The sequence below is a fragment of the Barbus barbus genome, assembly GCF_936440315.1.
Source record: "Barbus barbus genome assembly, chromosome: 43".
NCBI classification, from domain to species: domain Eukaryota; kingdom Metazoa; phylum Chordata; class Actinopteri; order Cypriniformes; family Cyprinidae; genus Barbus; species Barbus barbus.
Window position 1 is genome coordinate 20,409,541 of NC_136721.1, and position 25,209 is coordinate 20,434,749.

The window sequence follows — 25,209 nt, forward strand, 5'->3', positions numbered from 1 at the left end:
TTAATGGATTATTTTTAAAAGGCAATGAAGTATCAATGTTCAGCATTAAAGAATTAACTGCAACAGTGTCAAAACAATACATAGTTTGTGTAATAATATGATAAATATTTTGATTGATTACAGGAATACAGCAAAACAAACCATAAGTGAATAACTCATGCTAACCTAGGCTAATATAGTTTTTGTTGTTGTTGTTTTTCTTTTTGATGTGTAGCTTTTATATATTTAATTTGTGGGGCTTTCTTTTTTTTTTTTTTTTTATAGACCAGCCTACCTAGTTGTCATTGGTGACTAGTACTGCAGTGAAAGCACTCTGAAAACATACCTCTACAAATGTATCTGTGGCCTAATAAAATGTATATAAGCTAGTCTGGTGTGAGTATCCTGTGTCACTCTTTCTTTCTTTCATCATCATCTTCTTTTTTTATTTTTGATAGCAGTATTTCCCAGCCTCTACAGCACCATCAGTATATCAACACCAAACTACAAATATTTTTTTTTATCTCATATTATATAATGTAAATTATAATTAAAGTCACACAGGTAAATGCACATTTACAGGTGCATCTCAATAAATTAGAATGTCGTGAAAAAGTTCAGTTTTTCTTGTAATTTATTTCAAAAATGTGAAACTTTCATACATTTTAGATTCATTACATGTAAAGTAAAACATTTCAGAAGTTTTTTTTTGTTTTAATTTTGATGATTAGAGCTTACAGCTCATGAAAGTCAAAAATCAGTAACTCAAAATATTAGAATATTTACGTTTGAGTTTCAATTAATGACCATCCCTACAGTATAAACTCCGGGTATCTCTTGTTCTTTGAAATCACAATAATGGACAAGACTGCTGACTTGGCAATGATCCAGAAGACAAACATTGACGCCCTCCACAAAGAGGGTAAGCACAGAGGGTCATTACTGAAAGGTGTGGCTGTTTACAGAGTGCTGTATCAAAGCATATTAAATGCAAAGTTGACTGGAAGGAAGAATTTGGGTAGGAAAAGGTGCACAAGCAACAGGGATGACCGCAAGCTTGAGAAAACTGTCAAGCAAAGCTGATTCAAACACTTGGGAGAGATTCACAAGGAGTGGACTGAAGCTGGAGTCACCACGCTCAGACATCTTCAGGAAAAGGGCTACCAAGCCATTTCTGAACAAGAGACAACGTCAGAGGCGTCTTACCTGGGCTGTGGAGAAAAAGAACTGGACTGTGGTCCAAAGTCCTCTTTTCAGATGAAAGTAAATTTTACATTTAATTTGGAAATCAAGGTCCCAGAGTCTGGAGGAAGAGTGGAGAGGCACAGAATCCATGTTGCTTGAAGTCCAGTGTGAAGTTTCCGAAGTCAGTGATGATTTGGGCTGCCATGTCATCTGCTGGTGTTTGTCCACTGTGTTTTCTGAAGTCCACAGTCAATGCAGCCATCTACCAGGAAATTTTAGAACACTTCATGCTTCCTTCTACTGACAAGCTTTATGGAGATGCTGATTTCATTTTCCAGCAGGACTTGGCACCTGCCCATACTGCCAAAAGTACCAAAAGCCGGTTCAGTGCCCATGGTGTTATTGTGCTTGATTGGCCAGCAAACTCGCCTGACCTGAACCCCATAGAGAATCTATTGGGTATTGTCAAGAGGAGGATGAGAGACACCAGACCCAACAATGCAGATGACCTGAAGGCCGCTATCAAAGCAACCTGGGCTTCCATACCACCAGTGCCACAAACTGATCACCTCCATGCCACGCCGAATTGAGGCAGTAATTAAAGCAAAAGGCGCCCCTACCAAGTATTGAGTACATATACAGGAAATGAACATACTTTCCAGAAGGCCAAAAATTTAATAAAAATGTTTTTTTTTTAATTGGTCTTATGAAGTATTCCAATTTGTTGAGAGAGTGAATTGGTGGGTTTTTGTTAAATGTGAGCCTAAATCATCACAATTAAAAGAACCAAAGACTTAAACTACTTCAGTCTGTGTGCATTGAATTGATTTAATACATGAGTTTCACAATTTGAGTTGAATTACTGAAATAAATTAACTTTTCCACGACATTCTAATTTATTGAGATGCACCTGTACTTCTATCTGTCACATATTTTCTTCTATTCATTTTATTTTAAGTAAAAAAAAATAAAAAATCTAAATCTTTCCACATACACCTGTTTGGGAATCACAAATCTCCAGGTAGCCTATAATAGATTATAATATAAAGGTATACGTCCACCCAAAAACCTGTTTGAAACCAGTGTGAGCAAAACAGCATTGACACATTTTTCAAAGTATCTTCTACAGAAGAATGAGTCATACAACATTGAAACAACATAAAAGTGAGATAATTTTTTTTTAATTTTTGAATGAATTGTCCCTTTAAAATGGACCTATAAAAGCATGTCATGCTTTCCTTAATTGTATTTAGTTAACAGTAAAATACAGAGCATTGCTTAACAGTTTAGAGATACTGAGAAAGAACTACTAATAATATAATAATAATAAATATCATATATAATCATACATTGTGTCTGTTCTTTGACTCTCTTTTGAGCCACACTTACCCATGAATCACCGCGGTGATGCCTATTCGCTCCTTCTAATCTTCGGAATTAACATTTAAACATGCTCCGATTAAATCAAAGTTTTATTATAATATTCAGCTGTTTACATGTTTCTTAACATCATGCGTGTACGTTTGGTGTGAGAGTGGCAGCCACCCAGTTCAGCTCCTCAAAGGACCAAACCAGATTCCCAGAAGTCTTTGCTGCACACATCAGCACTGTGCTAGTAGAGGGAGTCTATGGCAACTTAAACAATCTAAACACATTATTAATATGTATATAAGTAATTGTGAATACCACGTTTTTTAACACAATCATACGGAACAATTAACAGGGAACAAACCCCCCAAAACAAAGTGAAAAAAGAGATGAATATTACAAATGGGTCATTTTTAGTCTAAATATAACCCTAACAGACAGCAGTAGTCTAAATCTTCGTCTACATGTTTGACAGAATGAAGGGAAACTTGACCTGGATGTCTTTAAGGGTAGAGTTGTGTTGACATCTTTTCATTTCTGACCTTTTCATCTTTAATATAATCTGAATAAAGTATTCAGTTTGCTTACTGGGCCTGAGGCAATACTTTTGAAGTAATATCTTAATTAATAATTGCCATTTTAATTGTCATTCTAAACAACTGTCATTCTTCAGCCTATACAGAGTGCATCAATTTATGCATTATTGCAAATAAATGCATTTGCTTTTCACGATGAAATTATTATAATTTATTGATAATATCAACTGTGACTGGGCGTTTATTATTATATGTTAAAGTGTCATACTGAAGTTTTTGTCCTTGTATTTTGTACATGTCCTCAGGTCAACTGATAAAGGTGTTTGTGCAACATGGTAACCTTCAAATGAAACCAAATAGTTCCATCTAGTGGTGAAAGCCATGCTTTGTTTATTTGCAGGAATTGCATTTTATTCTAGCTGCATGCGATTAAACACATACTGCAGTTATGTCTATTTTTTTTTAAAAACCTTTGTGATGTTTTCTTTCTCATTTATTGCTCTTGCCAAAATGTCAGTTCATTAAAAAATAAGACATTTTAAAGCAACATAGGCTACTTTGCTTTGCAAGGCTTTCAAATAATTAACTCTACTCATTGCTATAAATTCATTTTTCTTTTGACGTTCACACTTAATTTCATTAAAAACTTAAGCCTTAATCTGTGATGGTGACGTAAACAGCGGCATGAGAAATTCACCTGCCCTGCTTTGTGTTGTTTACAAAACCGACAGTGCCTTCAAGGTCTTGTCCTTTCGGCTTTGATATCTGGGTCACATTATCCTGAAATATTATATCTTTAAATTGGATTACCCCAATTAGATATCTCATGTATAATCACAACAGAACTTCATAGAAAACCTCACATATCGCTTCATCTGCACATTGTTCACTTGTTGGTTTTTCCATCCAAGTAAAACCACAAGCATCAAAGCCCATCTGCTCTTTCCGATTTACAGAACAATACAAGCTTTTCGGAGGTTACTGGAGATGTTGTTTTCCTTCAGTGCCACTGAATGCACTGTTTGCCATGTAATTAAAACTATTTAAATGTTATCAAGGCTTTTTTTATTTTTCATGGCATGACATTTGTTTGTTTATAGGCTTTGCAGGAACTTCCATTCTGCCATTGTTTGCTGGGTGAGAGATGTGAAATGAACAGCTGCCAAGTAATTTCATCCGCTCTGTAAGATCATCCTGAAAAAAATGTTCATTTTTCTCCCAGTTATACATGTTCACCCAAGCACTTTACATTGATGGACAGTGCTGATTATATCTTCTCTGGGGTTCCAACATATATTTTTCAGGTATATGTGACCTTGGACCACAAAACTGGGGTATATTTGTACATTTGTGTACAAATACACCCCATATATTTGTATACATTGTATGGGTCAAAATTATCGTTAGGAAATCATTAGTATATTAAGTAAAGATCATGTTCCATGAAGATATTTTGTACATTTCTTACCGTAAATATATCAAAACTTGATTTTTGATTAGTAATATGCATTGCTAAGAACTTAATTTGGACAACTTTAAAGGCGATTTTCTCAATATTTAGATTTTTTTTTGAGTTTTCAAATAGCTGTATCTTATTTATTCAGCTTTCAGATGATGTATACATCTCAATTTTGAAAATCTGACACTTAAGACTGGTTTTGTGGTCCATGGTCACATATGTTTCATGCTATTACTTCATTCATGTCCTAAAAGTTAACAATAAAAAAATAAAAATAATAAATAATATAAATAATACACATTTTATATATATATATATATATATATATATATATATATATATATATATATATATATATATAATTTTAATTCGTTTTTTGAAAAATAAGTTGCTATTTTATCTTTGTTGTGTGGCACTGTTTATTTTTGTACTTATGTAGATATTCATGTTTATATAGATATTCACGCAACTTAGATCACTAGCTTTAGGCCATCCGTCTCTAGAAACTTTATTATGAATTTCACTGCTATAAAATAAAATAATAAATTGGCTTAACCGGTCTTTTGGCTGGTTTTAAAGGAGTTTGGAGCATTACTCGGGTCAGGGAACAGTTTAACCTGAGACCTCTTTCTGTATTTTTATCTCAATTTTCCTATGACATAAAGAAATTGGGGCTCTACTGCACCAACTGCACGAGAAAACAATAAGAAGCCATTACAAGCAATTTTTACCCTGCATCTAATGAAATACTGATGACATTTCACATTGAATCTGTCTTGGGAAACACAATAGCCTGTGGCTGAGATAATGACAGGTTAGCTCAACATGACATTCTGTGTTTTTATGTCAAATAGCCTAACCTACCAAGATACTGACGCAGAACCCCTGGGAGGGGGCATTAAACTTTCAGCGTACCACCCCACGCGAGTCATCCAGACGACAGTTTCTCTCTATAGCGCAACAAATTATCGCGTCATTTTCTTTCACTTTCTAAAGTGGTCGTCGTCACGGGATTATATAAATGAAGTGATTATCCATATTCAGCATTACACGGGCCTCTACTAGCAATAACTGCACGAGCAATTCAAACAAGCTGAAGGGACTCGAGTCTTACATGAGCGTTATGTGTCTCGTGTGGAGATACAGATTAGTCGTTTCTATCGTCTTGCTGGTTGTGCTCTGTGATGTTTATGCGTCAGACGCACAACCGATTGGAAAAGTTTATCCGCGCGGAAATCACTGGGCTGTTGGTGAGTGAAAATCATATTTTTAATTTACCAGTTAAAATATATACTTACACTTATATACACGTATATACTCTTATTGTTTATGAGGAGCGTTGCTACAAGTATTTCAATTTATATTATAATTATTTTTTAAGCAGTGCATATTTTTTTATATTCAAAAGTATGCATACTCTTCATTTATTACGTTAAAAAAAAAACTATAAAATGGCATATACAACTGTATAGGTTGACAATTTAATTTTAAGTAGCTTATTTGTCAAACGTGAAACAACAAAACTTGTTGACAAATGTATTTTTCTACATACTCTTTAAAGAATAGGTAGCTACGACATAAATAGGTAGTAATAAAAATTACCCAAAATAGGTAGTAATAAAAATCACAGTTCATTGTTGTGACTTTGTTTGCAACCTACACATGAAGTCTTATTTAAGTGTGGAGATGCTGCCCTACGTGTCAAATGTGTTAAATGTATTAATTTGACTTAAAAAATAGCAATAATCAGTTTAAAATGACCTATATCTGTTTTAGGGCACTTAATGGGCAAGAAAAGCACAGATGAGCAGGTCAGACCTGAGGATCCAGAAGGCGGCGATGAGACCTCTATGACGACTCGAGATCAGCATCAGCAGCTGGAAAGATACAACAAACATCTGCTGCTGCCACTCCTGCATGCGCTCATGAGAGGACGGATAGCACTGGAGAGCATGCTGGATGGCACAGAGGAGATCGATGCTCATAAACTGCTCCAGCGCATGCTGGAAGAGAGACATCAGTGGGAGGAAGGTCATGAGAGAGACAGACAAGTCAAACTGGTAAGAGAAATCCTTAACATGATCATTATTATTAAGATGCATTTGAAGTGCGTATAGGTGGTTCTGATCTATTTTTAATTACAAAACTATTCTGCAATGTGTATAATAAAACATTTTTCATTGCATGAATAAAGAATCACTTTTGACCAGACAAATGACAAATAAGACACAGACAAACCTTTTGTAACCAGTGTTATTTTAGTATCCTTGAGATACTGTTATAATGTTTATTAATATATTGAATATTTTGAATATATTTTCTGATTTAATTTTTAACTTGACATTTTAGTCGTTTAGTGTATTTTTGTCATTATATATATTTATTTATTTATTTTTAATGTCGATATAGTTTTTAATTTGTCATTTTAGTTTTAGTTGTTTTAGTACATAAGTTTAATATTTTATTTAAATGAAAGCTTAATTTATTTAAAGTAATGAAAACTTTTCATGATTTTAGTTTTAGTTGTGTACTAGTTTTTGTAACAATATTTCTAATGACGATATGCATGTTTTATTCAATGTCAATCTACTTTGATTCTTATATAATATAATTTATCTTTATTATATTTCATATACAGGCTGAGGATGTCTTGTTACGGGCTTTATTAATGCAGGGTGACAACGAAAGCTAAGGACCAACTGGACAAAAGACTGTGGTTTGAAGTTCACTTGACATCTGGCTTGATCGAATACAAACCTATTTATTCAACAACATATAAATAAGCATGTTATATTTTTGTATGTCAATATCTCTTCAAAGAAGCACACATAAACTGAGTGTCATCATTCTGTATATTTTATGGTATTGTTTTATAAATGAATTCATCTTCTTGATAACTGACACCATAGTAACCATTGTATTCACAGTTCAATTGATGAATATTTAATAAACTTTAACTTGTTGGGCTATCTGCGGTTTATAAAAACTACAGTCTGCTCGCTTGCATATCATTTGAAATGTCTTGACTTGAAAAAGACTACTAAAGGAATAGTTCACCCAAAAATGAAAAATTGCTAAAAATCACTCTCAGTAAATCAGTTTGTTTCTTCACCGGAACAGTTGTGGAGATATTTAGCATTGCATCACTTGCTCACCAATGGATCCTGAATGGGTGCCGTCAGAATGAGAGTCCAAACAGCTGATAAAAACAGCACAACACTCCAGTCCATCAATTAATGTCTTGTGAAGTGAAAAGCTCAAACAGATTTTCATTTTTGATTGAACTATTCGTTTAACATTAACATATGAATTCCTTACAGTCCATGCATTACAACTGAATAGAGAATGCGCTGAGCTGAATGCGCTAGTATGTGTAGTTTGAGAGTTAAAAGATCCTGTCTCATTCTGAAAGCAATTTGTTATAGGTTATGGCTGGCCATAACCTGCTTATTAGTCAAGCAGTCACTTAACAGAGACAGGCAGGTGACAGAAAAACTCTTCACTGCACACTAATGACCGTCTGAATAACTAAATCACAACCTCTGCATTGTCTGTGACAACTGGCAGGAAATTGTTGATGGTCTAGCTGTCTCACCGCTCTCAGCTGTCCGTGCACAATAATGGCTCCAATTATACACACTGATGTTTCTAACAATGAAAGATGTCAATTGAAGCCACTTTCATTTGGTTAAGCTCATCTAGTTCATACAGTTTCCTTTCTGATGTTTGCTTTCCTCATTTATCACAGATGAATGACCATTAATAGAAATGTGACCCCCTTGAGTCTCAGTCTAATTGCATCACTGATAAAGTTGCTGCACAAATGGAAAATGTCAGATTTGATGATAGTCGTGTGTTCATGAAAATGTGAGCTGATGGGTTTGGTACAAGTCCCAACTGCTAATGCAAACAACTATATGAAGGAATTTGTGAAATTCAGATAATCTGATGATGCTTAATCTCTAGAGGGATTTTAAAACAAATCTGTATTTGATTTTGAAGGTTTGCATGTCTTACTTTACATTGTGTGTAGAAAAATAGGCTAATTGTCTTTATAAAAGTATATCAAAAGTGTTAATCACACGTATTTATTTATTTATTTATATAAAAAATATAAATGAAAAAGATCAAGTTTACACTATATTTAGCTTGGCTTTGGATTTTTTTTTTAAATTTAATAACCCCAGATTTAGTTTAGTTTAGTGATCTATACAGAAACACCCACAGAAACCTAAAAATCCACCACAAAATTACAATTTAAATTTGATAGATTGCAAAAACACTGGTCCGTTATTACCAGAGAATAATGTTCCAAGCGAAACCACTAGATGGCGGCATAATCACACTGGAGAACCGGATTATCCTGGCAAGTGAACAGTAATAAAAAAAAAAAAAAAAAAAAAAAAAAAATATATATATATATATATATGACTGGTTTTGTGGTCCAGGGTCACATATTCTTATATTCCACCATTTTTTACATCTTTGTTATAATAAAATATTTTATATATTATTTTATTTCTATTTATTTCAGTAGGCTATAAACTTCCATTGTATTTTTAAGATATCAAAGCAAATGTTTTATGGTTAATTCAGTTTGTAATTAATGCCTTGAGTATTTCAAAAAAAAAAAAAAAAAAAAAAAAAAATATATATATATATATATATATATATATATATATATTTTTTTTTTTTTTTTTTTTGAGATTTATACATCATCTGAAAGCTGAATAATTAAGCTTTACCTTGATGTATGGTTTGTTAGGATGAATCTCTGGAATCTGAGGGTGCAAAAACATAAAAATACTGAGCAAATTGCCTTTAAAGTTGTCCAAATGAAGCTCTTAGCAATGCATGTTACTAATCAAAAATTAAGTTTTGATATATTTACGGTTGGAAATTTACAAAATATCTTCATGGAACATGATCAATATTCTAATGATTTTTGGCATAAAAGAAAAATGGATCATTTTGACCCATACAAATGTATTTTTGGCTATTGCTACAAATATACCCCAGCGACTTAAGACTGCTTTTGTGCTCCAGGGTCACACATGTGTTATTTAGTTTAAGAACTTTACTTTACGAACATAATATTTTGTCACATCGCATGATAACCTCAACTGTTTTAATGAATTTAAATACACATTAAGAACTATAGGAGAAAGGATGCATCTGACATTTTTCTAAAAACTTGTTTTTATTATAAAATACAAAATCTGTACAATGTGAAAGCATGGAGCAAAATGTCATGGAAAGTGACCATCTGCATCGTACAACACTTAAAGAATGAAACCCTTTTTCTTGCACTGAATGGTATTTTAAAGGCTCGATGAAGATTTTGAATGGGTCGAATGTGATTCAAATGAAATTAAATGCATGCATTTATAATGCAAATTTTTATTTCTCTCTTTGAATGCTTTATAAAAAAGGGTATAAGTCCGGTTGCATGTTTTATGAATTAGCAAGGAAACTTTTTAAATGAACTCATACTAAAAACAAAAAGACAGTAATGTACGGTGAATCTGTTTTACAAAGCTTGTCATCCATAATGAACAACTCTGGGAGTTTTCTGAACCACAAACAGATGTGAAAACCACTTCTCTTCAAACAGTGTCTGATTTAGAAAGTTAAAGGAGATGCAAACAAGTCTCTGAGTGTCTCAGTCAGCATCCTCCTTAGTCTACCACGTCTTCCCTATAGACTGGATGTGTTCCTTCGCCTTCATTCTTAGCGAGGTGATACTTGTGTTTCGTGGGTCTGCCTCTTCTAGTGTAAATTTATCCATAAAGCCCGAGCACTGATACGCTGGTGGAAGGGGGCACACCGCTCCTATATGGGGCAGAGGGTGGTTGAGCGTGGATGAGCTGAGGAACTGTGGAGGGGTGTAGCTGGCTGGTACTCCCTGCTGAGGGGTGATGAAGCTGGGCAGGGACTGCAGCGGAGAGCTGGAGGAGGTGATGGGTCCGGTAAGCCAGGGCTCTAACGGCAGAGACAGCGGCCCCGATCTGAGGGTGGACAGCATGGAGGACTCCTGCAGCTTGATGGAGCTTACCTCCAGCTTCTCCTGACGTCGCCACTTTGCCCGGCGGTTTTGGAACCAAACCTGAAATTTGACATAGGAAGGATTTAAATGCAGAAGTAATATGTTTAAATGTCCAACTGTGAGGGATTATATAAAAGTGCAGATCTAATGTTCATAATTAGCCAAAACCTTCTAAATAAATAGATAAATAAATCTCAAAAACCTTTCAAATACACTTGCAAAAAGTTCAAATGTTCATAGTTTGCAAAAACCCTTCAAATAAACTGGTGAAAAAGTTGATGTATGTAGATACAAGCTCATGATTAAATTGTATTATATAATTTTTTTACAAGTAATATTATATATTACAATATTATAAATTAATAATTCACAAAACTTTTCAAATACACTTGTACACAAAAGTTCAATTAAATTGTATTATATTTATATGACTTTTTACATATTAATGTTATATTACAATATTATAAATGATTTTTTGCCAGTTATTTATGTCCCAAATCTTAATTTACTACACATAAGGATCAGATATTGGAAAACAAATATATATTAGCCAAATTTTATTTGCTGTCACTAAAATGACTTTATAGCCTAATATTTAAAATCAGACTATTATATCTAAAAAAAAATCAAGAAGAAGAAAGAGGGTAAATTTTCTTTGGTACTACACAAGAAAAGTAGTCTGATGTGAAATCACTTACCATCTATATTTGTCAAGTTTTACTTTTTATTTAAAGATTTAGTTTTTAAAATACACTTTAAATATTTCTAAAGTTTTTAATTGTATTATTTCTTAAAAGCTATTAAGTTTTCAAGAAACTAATGCCCTCGTTGCTTCAATTCATATTGCGTTTTGTTTTAGTCTATACTATTTTATTATTATTTATAAAACGAAAATATGTTCTCTTGCCCTGAATTTGTGCTAGAAATATTTTTTTGTTAACTTTGCAAACTGAAGGGATCAATGATAAAAGGTTTTGAACAGTGATCTATTAAATAAAGTGCTCCAATTGCTAGCGCGTGCCATTCTTATTCTCAAATGCATCCATCGTGTGTGGTGTGTGCTCACCTGCACTCGAACCTCCGGCAGGTTGACCTTGAGCGCGAGCTCCTCTCTGCTGTACACGTCAGGATAATGCGACTTCTCAAACGCTCTCTCGAGCTCGTGCAGCTGGAAGGTGGTGAACGTGGTCCGGTTCCGCCGATGCTTTTTCTTCGGATTTTCATCATCTGACAATTTCCCACCATCCACATCCGGCAGATCCGGACTGACCATGACGGCGGATCTACAGACACCTGTAGAAAAATAACGCAGTTATCCTTGAGAAGGTGTGACCTTATTTAACGTAGGCCTATTATAATTATTTTCCTTTTTTTAACATCACATGCAAACACTAAAAAGTCATTAAACTGTTATTCATATAGGCTATCTAACATAATCATATATGTTGACGTTGTCATATTTGATTATTTAATTATATTTTAGAATTTTTCTAATAAAATAGCCTAATTTAACACTTTTAGTTTCTTTTCCCTTAATTTTTTCAAAACTTATTTAAAAAAAAACTAAACAAAACTTTTCAGATTTCATATAGACTTCTGTGTCAGTATTCTAATGGCTATTATGCACCTGTAGATATTTATTAATGACTTAAAAATAACATTTCGTATAAAGTGTTGCCAAAACGTCCAGTTTTAAACCCAGAAAAGTGTCACTTACGAAGCTGTTGACTCACCATCATAGTTTATGGAGATATTGGAGTCCTTTTTGGGGGAAGATAAATGCTCAATGTCTTTGATCGTCTTCCCGGATCCATAAGAAAACGCCGGGTGGAAGATATTCTCTCCTTTAAATCCCAAAATGGATTCGATGCTGTGGATCCTCGTTTGGGACCCAGGACTGCGAACCGAGAGACGCTCTTCCATGTCTTGGGACTCAGATCCAAAAAGCCTCATCGAACGTTTAGTTTGAGAAAAAAGAAAGCACTAAGGATTCCCCCTGTTTTCCTATGCACTCTATTTCCAATAGTCCAGGCTGTTCCAGCAGAAGCAACTTTCTCCAGTAGTGGTCCTGCACACACTGAGGATGCAGTGGCCCCCATGGGCCTTATATGGATCCCCCTCGACCGGGACTCTATTGTGTGAGTGACATCCCCTTCGAAACGTCAAGAAACGTCAGATTGGCCGGAGTGAGGGATGTAGTATTGTCCCTGAGCATTTAACTCCTCCCAGAGATCCTTGTGGGCATAATGGTAGCTTTATAAACCGCCTTACATAAATCTTAAATCATCTTTTCCCACTCCAGATGTCCTGATTATGATGGCCTGTAGAAATAAGAGGAACTCGGGCTGGGATTACATCTTTGGGACCCGAATCTCTGTACGCGCAAATGCCATTAAAAATTGTAGTTTAGAAAATTGGTCTGTGGTAACACTCAGTTATTTCTATTCTACACTATTTTCAGAAAAATAAATACGTAAAATAAAATAAAAATACGACAAATTACAAAGTTTTTAAATGCTTTTTCTGACACGAAATCAGTAGCGGAATTTTGGATTTAGGTAGGCTACAGGACAAATAAATAAATAAATAAATAGCATTTTGCCAAGTTTGTGATATGCTAGGCCTATTTCTATATTTGTTTCATTTTATTGGCTACAGATACAAAATGTTTAAAATAAAATAGTACAACTAGTTTATATTTGAAATTATTTTACACAGTGCAAATTGTATTTTTTATAGCCTATAATTCGTTGCAGCTAAATATGGAAATAGTAGCCTACATCAAAGTTTGAAACACGGCACAGAGATAAAATAAAATAAAAAAATTAATTAAATTAACATTGAGTTACAGACATTTAAGCAAAATGTGCTATTTTACCACTCCGCGATTTACAAGGCTACCATTGTAATTAAATGTTGTAACCTAACTAAAAATAAATAAATATAATATAAAATAAAATAAAAACAAAGTTTAGTTTAGCCTATACATCATTTCTAGGAGAAAATGAAATGTTAGTCTGTTTGTGAACGACAAAACACTGAAATGAAATCAATTAATAACGAACGGAATAATCTAGAGATAAAACTGCTAAATTGGCATCGGTAGAATGAAATGATCACAACATTTAAGCAGCCTAACTAACTAATTACAACTCTAAAACGATAAAACACCAGCAAGGACTACTTTAGGCCTACACTTGGAGCGTGGAGTGGTTTGGGGATTTTGTTGCATGAACACAACGCGATCTCAAGCAGCAAGCGCGCGACCCCTGAGAGCTTGTTTACAATTGAGGTGCAGTTAATTGGAAGAATTTGCAAACTTCCTCAATATTGAATGGATACGTGTAATTAGCTCCGAACAAAGATTGACAGCAGGACACACGCTGGTTTGAGGGGATTACACACTTTCCCCCCTCTATCCAAAACAGCACAAATCCTTTCAACTGCTTGGCTTTTCCCTAATTACAACAGATAATGTTGGTATTTCCAGACTTATTCAAAGATACGCACACACACACATATTCGAAAAACAAAAACACACTAGAAAATACAAGAATCTTTGAATGTGTTGATTAGCGCTTTAAAAATGACTTTATTCATTCAATGATTTTATTCATATAGGCTACTATCGTACTTTTTGTACCTTATAGTTTTTTAAATTACCTTTTTGGTTTCTGTTTTTTTACTGCATCGGCATGACAACAAAACAAAAAACAATTGAAATTAAACAAAATAATAAAAATAAGTAATATGAGGTCAACTTGTCTCAGACCTGATGATCATATTAGCAGGTAATCTTTAAAAGTCCAAAGCCCTTCTTTTTCAATAAACATTAACTTAGATTCATTTAATATTTTTCTCCTATCTAGTCATGTGGTAACAACTTTTCATGTGAGTTGCTAAATAAACTATGTTTTTCAGACCCTTTTTACCTGATTTAGTTGTTTTCTTGTAAATATAAATCTACATGGTGAAACAATAAGTTATTATGGCCAAGAAAATCTCACAGACGTGTACTTATTTTGATCACAAATGCATGACAGACTCAGTTTTATTCATGTGTTTAATCTGTTTACAATCCTATTCATGCCTATTTAGCTCACATAAAAACTTAATACATCTGACTAAAGAATCCTAATGAGTATTACAATATCATATGTGTCAACGCTTGACGGTTTGTTGTCAAAAAATTAACAAGAAATAACAGCATAACATTCGTCTCATCCCTTGAGCAAAAAAGCAGGAGGGGAATTTAAACATAGCTTCTCCACCTCAGGTTCAAGTTAGATGTTTGTTAGATATATTTACAGGTAATATTGCAAAAAAAAAAAAAAAAAAAAAAAAAAGGAAAAGGTGGGAATAGACTACAACATAATTTATTCAAACAATACATACAAAAGAAAAAGTCCTACAGCGAAATTGGGAGCCAAGCAAGAGAAGCTGAAAAGCTGATCTAGAGCCATGATCTTGCTGCTTTTGGGAATGTAGAACTTGAGTGACTTCTTCTGACATGCTTTCAAATGAAATTTCATTTGAAGACATGTCAAAAAAAAGTTTTTCAAAACTGTATTTCAAAAACCCGACCTGGTTTTTGTATCAAAACTGTATCAAAAACCTGGCCTGGTTTGTAGAAATGTGTGAATCTGCTAAACCACTACATGACAGAACACTTCTCCTCAGCCTTGGACTTCATCTCTGTCAGTGTAGCACTGGCTTTCTCTTTTATCTGATCCATGTCCATGTTCTGTAAGTTCTGCATCTGCCCCAGGATGGAATCTTTCTCCTCCTCCTCCGTGGCATCCTCATCCACCATCTTCAACAGCTCATCGGGAACGTCCACGTCATCTCCTGCCATCTGGATCATGTTGTCGTCCTGCTCACTCTGAGGGGTAAATACACACCATGTTATTTTCAAAGTTCCACTAATGTTCATAAATGCTAAAAACAATGTGGATCATTGGTGCATTTAGTTACTTCTGACTAGCCTTACACTGGCTTAGCTAATGAATTTGGGGTGTTATACACAATTCTAATTTAAACATCCAACATGTTAGACTCTACAATCCGTATGTTAGTCTTTTGCATTATTGCATTAAGGATTTAAGAGAGAGAATGAAGCTGTACTAAGGCGAACAGATGTTGAGGAAAGCCAATATGGTTGGAGGCTTGCGCAGACCTCAGTTCACTCTCTTAATCTGGTTATCTTATTTATCCGAAGTGCCAAGAACTCAAAGCCAAATAAAGCATCCGTATGAGAGAAACTGCGTGTGGGTGGGAGCCACATGCAAATTAGGAATGCTAGAGATGGTTTCAACTAATTCTTTTAATATTAGAATGATTTCTGAAGGATCACGTGACACTAAAGACTGGAATAGTAGTTTCATCGGCTTAAATTAAAATAGAAAATAGTCATTTTAAATTGTGAAATATTGTAACATTATTACAATTACAGTTTTTGGTAGCTATTTGTATTTTTGATAAATATGCAGGCTTTGTGAGCATAGAAGCCTTTTAAAAATATAAAAAATGTACTGGCCACAAACTTGAATGGTAATGTATGTGAGTTATAACCTTAACCTGACGAAAAAAAAGTTAATGCCAGTTGCCAACTGAAGAATATTTCCTTGTTAAAATACATTCTTTTTGGATTTGAGAAGTGGCAAAATGGCTCTTACTTTGGGAAGTCTATATTTTTCTCGTAGACAAACCCTCAGAGTCGCCCTCTCTGCTTTCTTGTGCAAGAAGTCTGCATCTCTTTCCATTCTGCGGATAAGAAATGTTTTGACAACATGTTATCACATGCTAAGAAAAACAGCATATTAATCTAGCCTAAAATTCTATGTAATACAGTGGATACAAATCTGTGATTTTCATGTAAAAAACATACCACGGTACACATGTATAATTCAGTGGAAAACATGCATTGCACAAACAGTTTGTTTTAAAATCCATGCGTGACAAAACACTGTAGCAGTAAAATAAAATAACCTCCGGGGTTTAGCACCACAGCTTAATTCCAGATAAAGAGCTTCAGGATGCTTACAGCATTGTTCTGGCAGTGCTATGGCTATACTTGAAGCAAAGCTCTTAGCTAGTTTACCAGCAACAACTAAATAATACAATCCTGTGGATGTTTGATCTGAAGATCTTCAGATGTTTAAATGTAATCTCACAGCAGACATGTATGTTTCTGTATGAATCATCTGTTTCTAGCCTAGGCATATTTCTACTTAAGTGAGCCTGCTGATGTGAGTTGTTATCTCATCTCTTTTGAACATGAATAATATCAACTCTTGGGATTAGCATGTTTCATATGCTTTTTCCTGTACAACTACTGATTGTAAAATCTCTATTCAAAAGCCATATATATGAAATTGATTTTTTATTCTTATTCAAAATGGTATTTTAGTTTGCATATACTCTTTAGGATATATGCAAAGATTTCATGACTGGAGTGAACACCATCATGCCATGTGTTAATCTGGTTCCAACAGATATTCTACTGACTGTCAGTAACTTTGTAAATACATGTCAACTTTATCTAACCCTAACAGTCTACCAATACTCTACTAACACTCTAGTTAGACTTAATAGATGTGTAGGTGCAACATTACTTAGAGTCAACAGAATGTGTTCAAATAGATAGCTAAATTAAATCAGACTTCTATTGTTACACTGCAAGAGTCATAATTTATGAATTAGTCATAAATAAATATCAACTAGGTCTTTTTGACAACAGACAAAATGGCTGCCAACTGTGGCCTGGAAATAAATAAATTTAATATTTTATATATGCAGCGGTCTAACATTCTCCAATACTTTTATTATTCACTCGCTACCATGATTGCTTCTAAAAATAGCATTATCCAGATCAACAAGGCCAGGATAACCCGCGCTAAGCTCTGCTCTTAGGATTGATTAGCAGCTAGCACCTGACGCTTGCTTTCTGATACCAACATGGAGTCTGTTCATCTTTAATCACTGACATTATCATCTTTTTTTACACCCGAGAGAGTTAAGGTGCAGGTGTTTGCATGAATACATCATCATGGAGAATATCATATGCCTTTAAGATTAAGTCTGCATCATGCTCTTGCACTGATAATCTCTACAGCTCCCTTTGCAATAGACATCATTGCAGTTTTTATTTGAATTACAGCATTCATGTGATGTATCATCAGCTTTAAGGGTGGAAGATGCAATAGGATCCAGAACCGAAATGCTATCAGTTGAAATTAATAATGCATTAATCTCACTAAGAGCAAAAAATCTCCAAAGAGATAAATACAGAATTTAATACGCATGACACCATATGCGAGATTCTTCATTTACTTTGTCAAGGTCATTAAATGCTAAGTATGTACTGTAAGCACAAATAGGGCCAGAGGGGCCCAAACTATACTTACTTCTCCTCCACTACTTGTTTCTGGTACTCCTCATATTCTTCTCTAGTCATACCGGCGGCCGCTGCAGGGTCCTTGGGGGTCTCCTCCTCAGCCTTTTCTTCTCCTCCTCCAAATCCCATTCCCTTCAGTGGGTTCCCCACCATACTTTTGATTAGAAATGCCATTATTTTTTACCCCGCTGGAGACTCAAGCTTGACGTCAAATTGTGATTTCTTTCAGAGAAAGTCCAGAGAGGTCCCTCAGATGGATTGTTGGTGGTCTAATTGGAGCTAGGCTAACCGACCTGCCTGTCTGTTATCAAGGACACACTGTTGACTAGTAATGTCGGCCAGAAAAAAAAAAAAAAACCTTTATGCTGCAGCCATAATCTGGATTAAGATGCGGTCATCTACACTGAGAGGCAGATGGCTGTGGCTTTCTCTTTTCCACACAATAAAAGTGAAAAAAGTCAATGAATTTATCAATCAACAGCTCTAACTAGAGGAAAAATAGTAGGAGAAAACCTGAAAACTATGAAATCTGTGTTTTGCAGATTAGGGCAGTCTCCATTGTTGACGTCATGTTTGGTGCATCCACCCACTGACTGCTAATCACATTGCTTAATGAGGGACTGACCAATGCATCGCAACCAACCGATTTTCCATTTATACCCCTTGTGAGCCCAAAGAAGCAAAGATACGGGATTACAAATCTGTTTGTGTGTCCCACAGATGAAGAACAGGAACTATGAATTTATACACTGTATTTACCTGCCATCAGGAGATGCTTCTGCAGTTCTTCAATTGTTGTCTGCTGAGAAAACTGAAGAAAAATAGATAGTGGTTACTAAACATGAAATATACTGACTTGAAAAATTTCACTTACCATGGATTTCTGGTGGATTAAAACAGTTAGCTGTTCTCCCAATGGGACCAAACTGGTTCTCTCAATGGTCAGGTGGTCTAGATGTTTTCCCCGCCTGGCAAAAATGGTGTTTGGCTGATTTAGCTGGTCAGTGAGCTAATCTTCCAAGCTGACTAACTTTTAACAACTTAAACTTGACCAGCCTGTTAGTCAGCTAAAATCAGCAAGCCACCTTAGACTGTTTTTAAGATGTTTACCACATCTTATTAGTCAACTTTTGCACTGTTTATACAAGGAATAACTCAGTTCAGGCCTTAAATTTGCCAATTAGCATAGCATGTAGCACAACATTGGGGTTACTCCACCCCAAAATGAAAAGTTTGTCATTAATTACTTACCCTCATGTCGTTCCAAACCCCTAAAACAATTTGTCTCCTCCGCGTCACCGTAGCGCCATAGCGTATCCGTGTGGTGCGGCTGACACAGAACAGCATACGCTGTCTACGCTTAATGGATACTCTCCAAAATGGCGCTACGGTGATGCGGAGGAGACAAATTGTTGAATAAAGTGGTTATTTTTGTTTTCTTTGCATGCAAAAAATATTCTCGTAGCTTTGTAAAATGATGGTTGAACCCCTGATGTCACATGGATTATTCATTATATCTCCTTGCTACGTTTCTGGATGTTGATTGTGTAAGGATTCTTGCTGGGAGGGTCAGACAGCTCTCAGAATGCATCAAAAATATTTTAATTTGTGTTCCGAAGATGAACAGAGGTCTTACGAGTTTGGAACGACATTAGGGTGAGTAATTACAGACAAAATTTTCATTTTGGGGTGGCGTAACCCTTTAAAATGGTTTAAAACATGGTCTTCTGAACTGAACAAACTCTCAGTATCATTCTTTTAAAACTCTGACACAATGTTACAAATTATGATTGTCCAGTGGTAAAAACACCACATTCTAAGGTGGTGTACCTGTCTTAAGTGTTTTTTACAACAGGACAATAATACATTTTAAGTGTATGGCTTAAACAAGGAAGCTCAGCTATCAGCTAATTAATTTGCCATTTAACATATTAGTATGTAGCATAACATTTACACATGAGCAGCAAATACAGCAAAAACACTCAACAAGCACCTTCGATCTTTTGAACTCCCATAATCCTTGTACGTTAAATGAACTTAACGTAATTACCGATAGGTCTTGTTTTATTTTATTGGTCATAGTTGACAAGTACCTTAGGTCAATTCATGTTGCAGTTCAACTATTGTCCTACAAAATTCTTGAAGTTTGCACTTTCATTTTGTGAGGTAAATATGTCCCTTTTAACTGAGACAGAAGTGATGTTTTCCTGAGGTAAAACCATCTTAAAATAGCTGAGGGTGGTACACCGCATATTGTTTTAAGCCATCTTTACCACAGGACATTCATAATTTGCTAGCATTAGCATGGTTCAAACAAGTAATAGTTCAGTTATCAGCTAATGAATTTAACATTTAATTAACATCTATCAAACATATCTTACCAGCAAACATACACTCGTTCACATCCTTCTCTCCACTCTCTGAGGCAGAAGTCTCTAAACTCATCCTTTCCAGTCATCCTACTACCTGTCCGCTTGATCCTATTCCATCTCATCTCCTTCAAGCCATTTCACCTGCAGTCGTACCTGCACTCACTCACATCGTTAACACATCCCTTCACACTGGAATTTTTCCCTCTGCATTTAAACAGGCTCGTATAACTCCACTTCTTAAAAAACCCACTCTTAACCCAACTCTTTTTGGGAACTATAGACCGGTTTCCCTTCTTCCTTTCATTGCAAAAACACTTGAACGAGTTGTGTTCAACCAAGTCTCTGTCTTTCTCACACAGAACAACCTCCTGGACAGTAACCAATCTGGCTTCAGAAGTGGACATTCGACCGAAACTGCCTTGCTTTCTGTTGTTGAAGCCCTAAGACTTGCAAGAGCGGCTGACAAATCTTCATTACTCATCTTGCTAGATTTGTCTGCTGCTTTTGATACAGTCAACCATCAGATCCTCTTGTCAACCCTATTGAGAAAGGGCTTCTCAGGAACCGCACTCCAGTGGTTTGAGTCTTACCTCTCTGATAGGTCCTTCAAAGTATCTTGGAGAGGTGAGGTATCCAAGTCGCAACATCTAGCTACTGGGGTGCCTCAGGGCTCAGTTCTTGGACCACTTCTCTTTTCTGTCTACATGGCATCACTAGGTTCTGTCATTCAGAAACATGGCTTTTCATATCACTGCTATGCTGATGACACTCAACTCTACCTCTCATCCATCCTGATGATCCGACGATAGCTGCTCGCATCTCAGCGTGTCTATCAGACATTTCTTGCTGGATGATGGACCATCACCTTCAACTCAACCTAGCTAAGACAGAACTGCTTGTAATTTCAGCTAACCCATCGCTTCATCACAATCTCAGCTTCCAGTTAGGCTCATCTACCATAACTCCTTCAAAAACAGCCAGAAACCTTGGAGTTGTGATTGATGATAAGCTGAATTTCTCAGACCACATTGTTAAAACTGCCCGGTCCTGCAGATTTGCATTATATAATATTAAGAAGATCAGGCCCTTTCTCTCGGAACATGCAACGCAACTCCTTGTTCAGGCTCTTGTTCTGTCCAGACTTGACTATTGCAATGCTCTCTTGGCAGGTCTTCCAGCCAATTCTATTAAACCTCTACAATTAATCCAAAATGCCGCTGCAAGATTAATCTTTAATGAGCCGAAAAGAACGCACGTCACGCCTCTGTTCATCAATTTGCACTGGCTACCAATAGCTGCTCGCATTAAATTCAAGGCATTAATGTTTGCCTACAGAACCACCACTGGCTCTGCACCCCTTTACCTAAATTCTTTACTTCAGACTTATGTGCCCTCTAGAAGCTTGCGTTCTTCAAGTGAACAACGAATTATTGTACCATCCCAAAAACACAGAAAAACACTTTCAAGGACTTTTTCATTAACTGTTCCCATCTGGTGGAATGACCTGCCCAACTCGATCCGAGCAGCCGAATCCTTACCCATCTTCAAGAAACGGCTAAAAACTCATCTGTTCCATCTTTACTTGACCCTCTAACTCTAGCACTATCTATTCTAATTGTATTTTATCTATGTCTTTTTATTAAAAAATAACAACAATAATAATAATAATTATCTGTACTGCGTTAGGCTAACCAAGACTTGTAATAGCACTTGCACGTTGTTGCTCTTTTGTTGGTTTTGATTGCTTCTTATGTCCTCATTTGTAAGTCGCTTTGGATAAAAGCGTCTGCTAAATGACTAAATAAATAAATAAATAAAACATTTAGCATATTAGCATGTAGCATAACATTCACACATTGTTTTTTTACAATACACACTACAAACACATACTAAGCATCTTCAATCCTTCAAACTCCAGCATGACCCTTGTAAATAAACTCCACAATTACTGAAAAGTCTTGTTTTATTTTATTATTATTTATAATTTTTTTTGTTTTTGAAGGGATCATCTCTCTTTTGTCTTATAGTAAAAACAGCTTAAAACAATCTAAGCTGGTGTACATACAAACTTGTGTTCTTACGAACTCCCATGACCTTTGTAAAAAAAAACAAAAAACCAATTTAATTACCAAAAGGTATTCACAGTTGACAAGTACCTCAGGTCAATTCATATTGTAGTTTGACTATTGTCCAACAAAACACCCCTGGTTTTGTGAGTCGATTATCTCCTATTAAAGCTCTGACACTGTCAAAACCGAAGCTGACAATGCCTGTCCAAGGTGAAGACACTTACAGTAATAAGCATCATCATTATGTCCCCACAGTCCAACAATTACTGTTCAATTATGGGTCTAATGGAAACATAAACATGATGAAAACTATTATTCCTGAAGGGAAGGTCATTTTAGGAGTGAATTGTTGTGGACAAAGTTCTTAAAATTCGAATTTACCTCATGTGACAATATGGTTGCCTTGAAAGGGGGCGCAACTATTAAAGTGTCCTTAAGTAACTAGGTAATTCAGATGTAGAGGAGGCCATTTGAAATGGTTCACAACTGCATCTCCTGTTAGGGCCAGTGAGCTCATGCTGGATTGATCGCACAGCACGGTGGGATGGAGTGACAGATGTGCTAAACGTACACGACATGTCTCTGTGTAATCCCCTGAAAAGACACCGGAGGGGGTGGGGAAGAGAGCGAGAGTACGCAATCAAGCCAGAGCAGTGATTGAGAGTGAACAGAGACAGAGGGAGGGAATGGCTGGTGGATTATCAGCGCTAAGAATCATCAGCATATCCCAGTGCAATACTCTAATGTCACAAATGGACGCTAGTATCGAGGACACTGACAGCCTGTAGCATCCAAACAATCACTCAGATCATAACTTTGGTAACTTTCTGTGTATAATTAATTATTAATATTGTATTACATTTTAAAACCATAAGGTAAACGATAAAAGATGTAAATAAGGACTTGAGGATTAGTTATGGTGGCACTATAACCACTAAATTGGCTGTATTAAACATCTAGCAATTGATATAATATCAGTGATTGTCTGCATGCTGGTCCAGATGAATAGAACAGAATAGAGTAGAATAGAATAGGTCACATTTCCCTTAATTAAACATTTATCCCTTCAAAACAAAATCAAATAGAAAATAAATCTACATTTTTAACATTTCCCAAAACAGGCTGGTCAGGATGCTCAAACAAACAATGCTTTGATAATACCACAGAGAGAAAAATAAATAAATAATACAATAAAATAAAATAGCCACATTTCCTCTAACAAAACATTTATCCCAACAAAACAAAATAAAATAAAAAGCAAAATTTCTAACATTTCCTATTACAAAATATTTATGCCATCATTAACTGACCAGCCTGTATTTTTCTAAATATTCTGGATTGCAATTGTTTTTGTTCTTCCACTACAGATAAACAAAGAGAAATAAAATAAAATAAACAAAACAAGCCACATTTCCCCCAACAATATACAACAAAATAAAAACAGCTACGTTTTCCCATAACAAAACACTTATCGCACCATAAACTGATCGCCCAGTATTTTTCAAAACATCTGGATTGCAATTATTTCTGTTCTTTTGCTACAGAGAACCACTAATAAATACAACTAAATAAAATAAAATAGTACAAAAAGCAACATTTCTATCATTTCTCATAAAACATTTATCCCATCATAAACTGATCAACCTGTATTTTTTTTAAATTCTGAACTGCCATCACTACTGTTCTTTCATTACAAAGAACTACAGTGAAAAATAAAACAAAACAAGATAATAAAATAGCCATATTTCTAACATTTCCCCATAAGAAAACATTTATCCTATCATAAACTGATCAGCCTGTATTTTTCAAAACATTCTGGATTGCAACCTCTTCTGTTCTTTCACTATTGACCGAAATCGTTTAAACCAACATGCAATCAGTTGTTTGTGATGACTGGAGCTTAATAAAGGTGGAGAAAGTGTGTTAAAGCCCTCTGTCTCTGATCTAATCCCTAACGATGGCCCGGGTCATAGAAGTTTCCATAGAGCAGCTCTATGACTCACGGCTGGGGTTCTTACATAATCCCCCGCATGAGGCCAGCGCTGTCAGACAGAGTTACATCTGCATCCAGGAGCTCAAAGCCTCCAGCCGCACTTCTGCTACTCATTTACACACTGTGAGCTTATACAGTGAGGGAAAAAATTATTTGATCCCCTGCTGATTTTGTACGTTTGCACACTGACAAAGAAATGATGAGTCTATAATTTTAACGGTAGGTTTGTTTGAACAGCGAGAGACAGAACAACAACAAAAAAAATTCTGAACGCTTTTCAAAAACGTTATACACTGATTTGCATTTTAATGAGTGAAATAAGTATTTGATCCCATTGCAAAACATGACTTGGTACTTAGTGGCAAAACCCTTGTTGGCAATCATAGAGGTCAGACGATTCTTGTAGTTGGCCACCAGGTTTGCACACATCTGAGCAGGGATTTTGTCCCACTCCTCTTTGCAGACCCTCTCCAAGTCATTAAGGTTTCAAGGCTGACGTTTGGCAACTCAAACCTTCAGCTCCCTCCGCAGATTTTCTATGGGATTAAGGTCTGCAGACTGGCTAGGTCACTCCAGGACCTTAATGTGCTTCTTCTTGAGCCACTCCTTTGTTGCCTTGGCTGTGTGTTTTAGACCAGTCATGCTGGAATACCCATCCACGACCAGTTTTCAATGCCCTGGCCCTGATGGTACATGGCCCCGTCCATCGTCCCTTTGATGCGGTGCAGTTATCCTGCCCCTTAGCAGAAAACATCCCCAAAACATAATGTTTCCACCTCCATGTTTGATGGTGGGGATGGTGTTCT

At 35.6% G+C, this 25,209-nt stretch overlaps 3 protein-coding genes across 3 annotated transcripts; 1 reads left to right on the plus strand and 2 right to left on the minus strand.

The window, feature by feature from the left end:
- The first annotated feature begins 5,312 nt into the window (after positions 1–5,312).
- On the plus strand, positions 5,313–8,603 carry grp (gastrin-releasing peptide). Its single transcript, XM_079404937.1, has 3 exons — positions 5,313–5,777; positions 6,304–6,587; positions 7,166–8,603. Exons 1-3 carry the CDS (start codon positions 5,642–5,644, stop codon positions 7,217–7,219), a joined length of 474 nt encoding a protein of 157 aa, XP_079261063.1. The 5' UTR covers positions 5,313–5,641; the 3' UTR covers positions 7,220–8,603.
- A 1,112-nt stretch (positions 8,604–9,715) lies between these two features.
- On the minus strand, positions 9,716–12,652 carry LOC306862406 (retinal homeobox protein Rx3-like). Its single transcript, XM_079405202.1, has 3 exons — positions 12,307–12,652; positions 11,640–11,866; positions 9,716–10,633 (listed from the first exon to the last, which is right to left on the minus strand). The coding sequence occupies exons 1-3, from the start codon at positions 12,524–12,526 to the stop codon at positions 10,211–10,213; spliced, it is 870 nt and encodes a 289-aa protein (XP_079261328.1). The 5' UTR covers positions 12,527–12,652; the 3' UTR covers positions 9,716–10,210.
- Positions 12,653–14,147: 1,495 nt separating this feature from the next.
- On the minus strand, positions 14,148–18,598 carry LOC306862024 (complexin-4-like). Its single transcript, XM_079404606.1, has 3 exons — positions 17,980–18,598; positions 16,249–16,336; positions 14,148–15,455 (listed from the first exon to the last, which is right to left on the minus strand). The coding sequence occupies exons 1-3, from the start codon at positions 18,141–18,143 to the stop codon at positions 15,228–15,230; spliced, it is 480 nt and encodes a 159-aa protein (XP_079260732.1). The 5' UTR covers positions 18,144–18,598; the 3' UTR covers positions 14,148–15,227.
- Between the last annotated feature and the right edge of the window lie 6,611 nt (positions 18,599–25,209).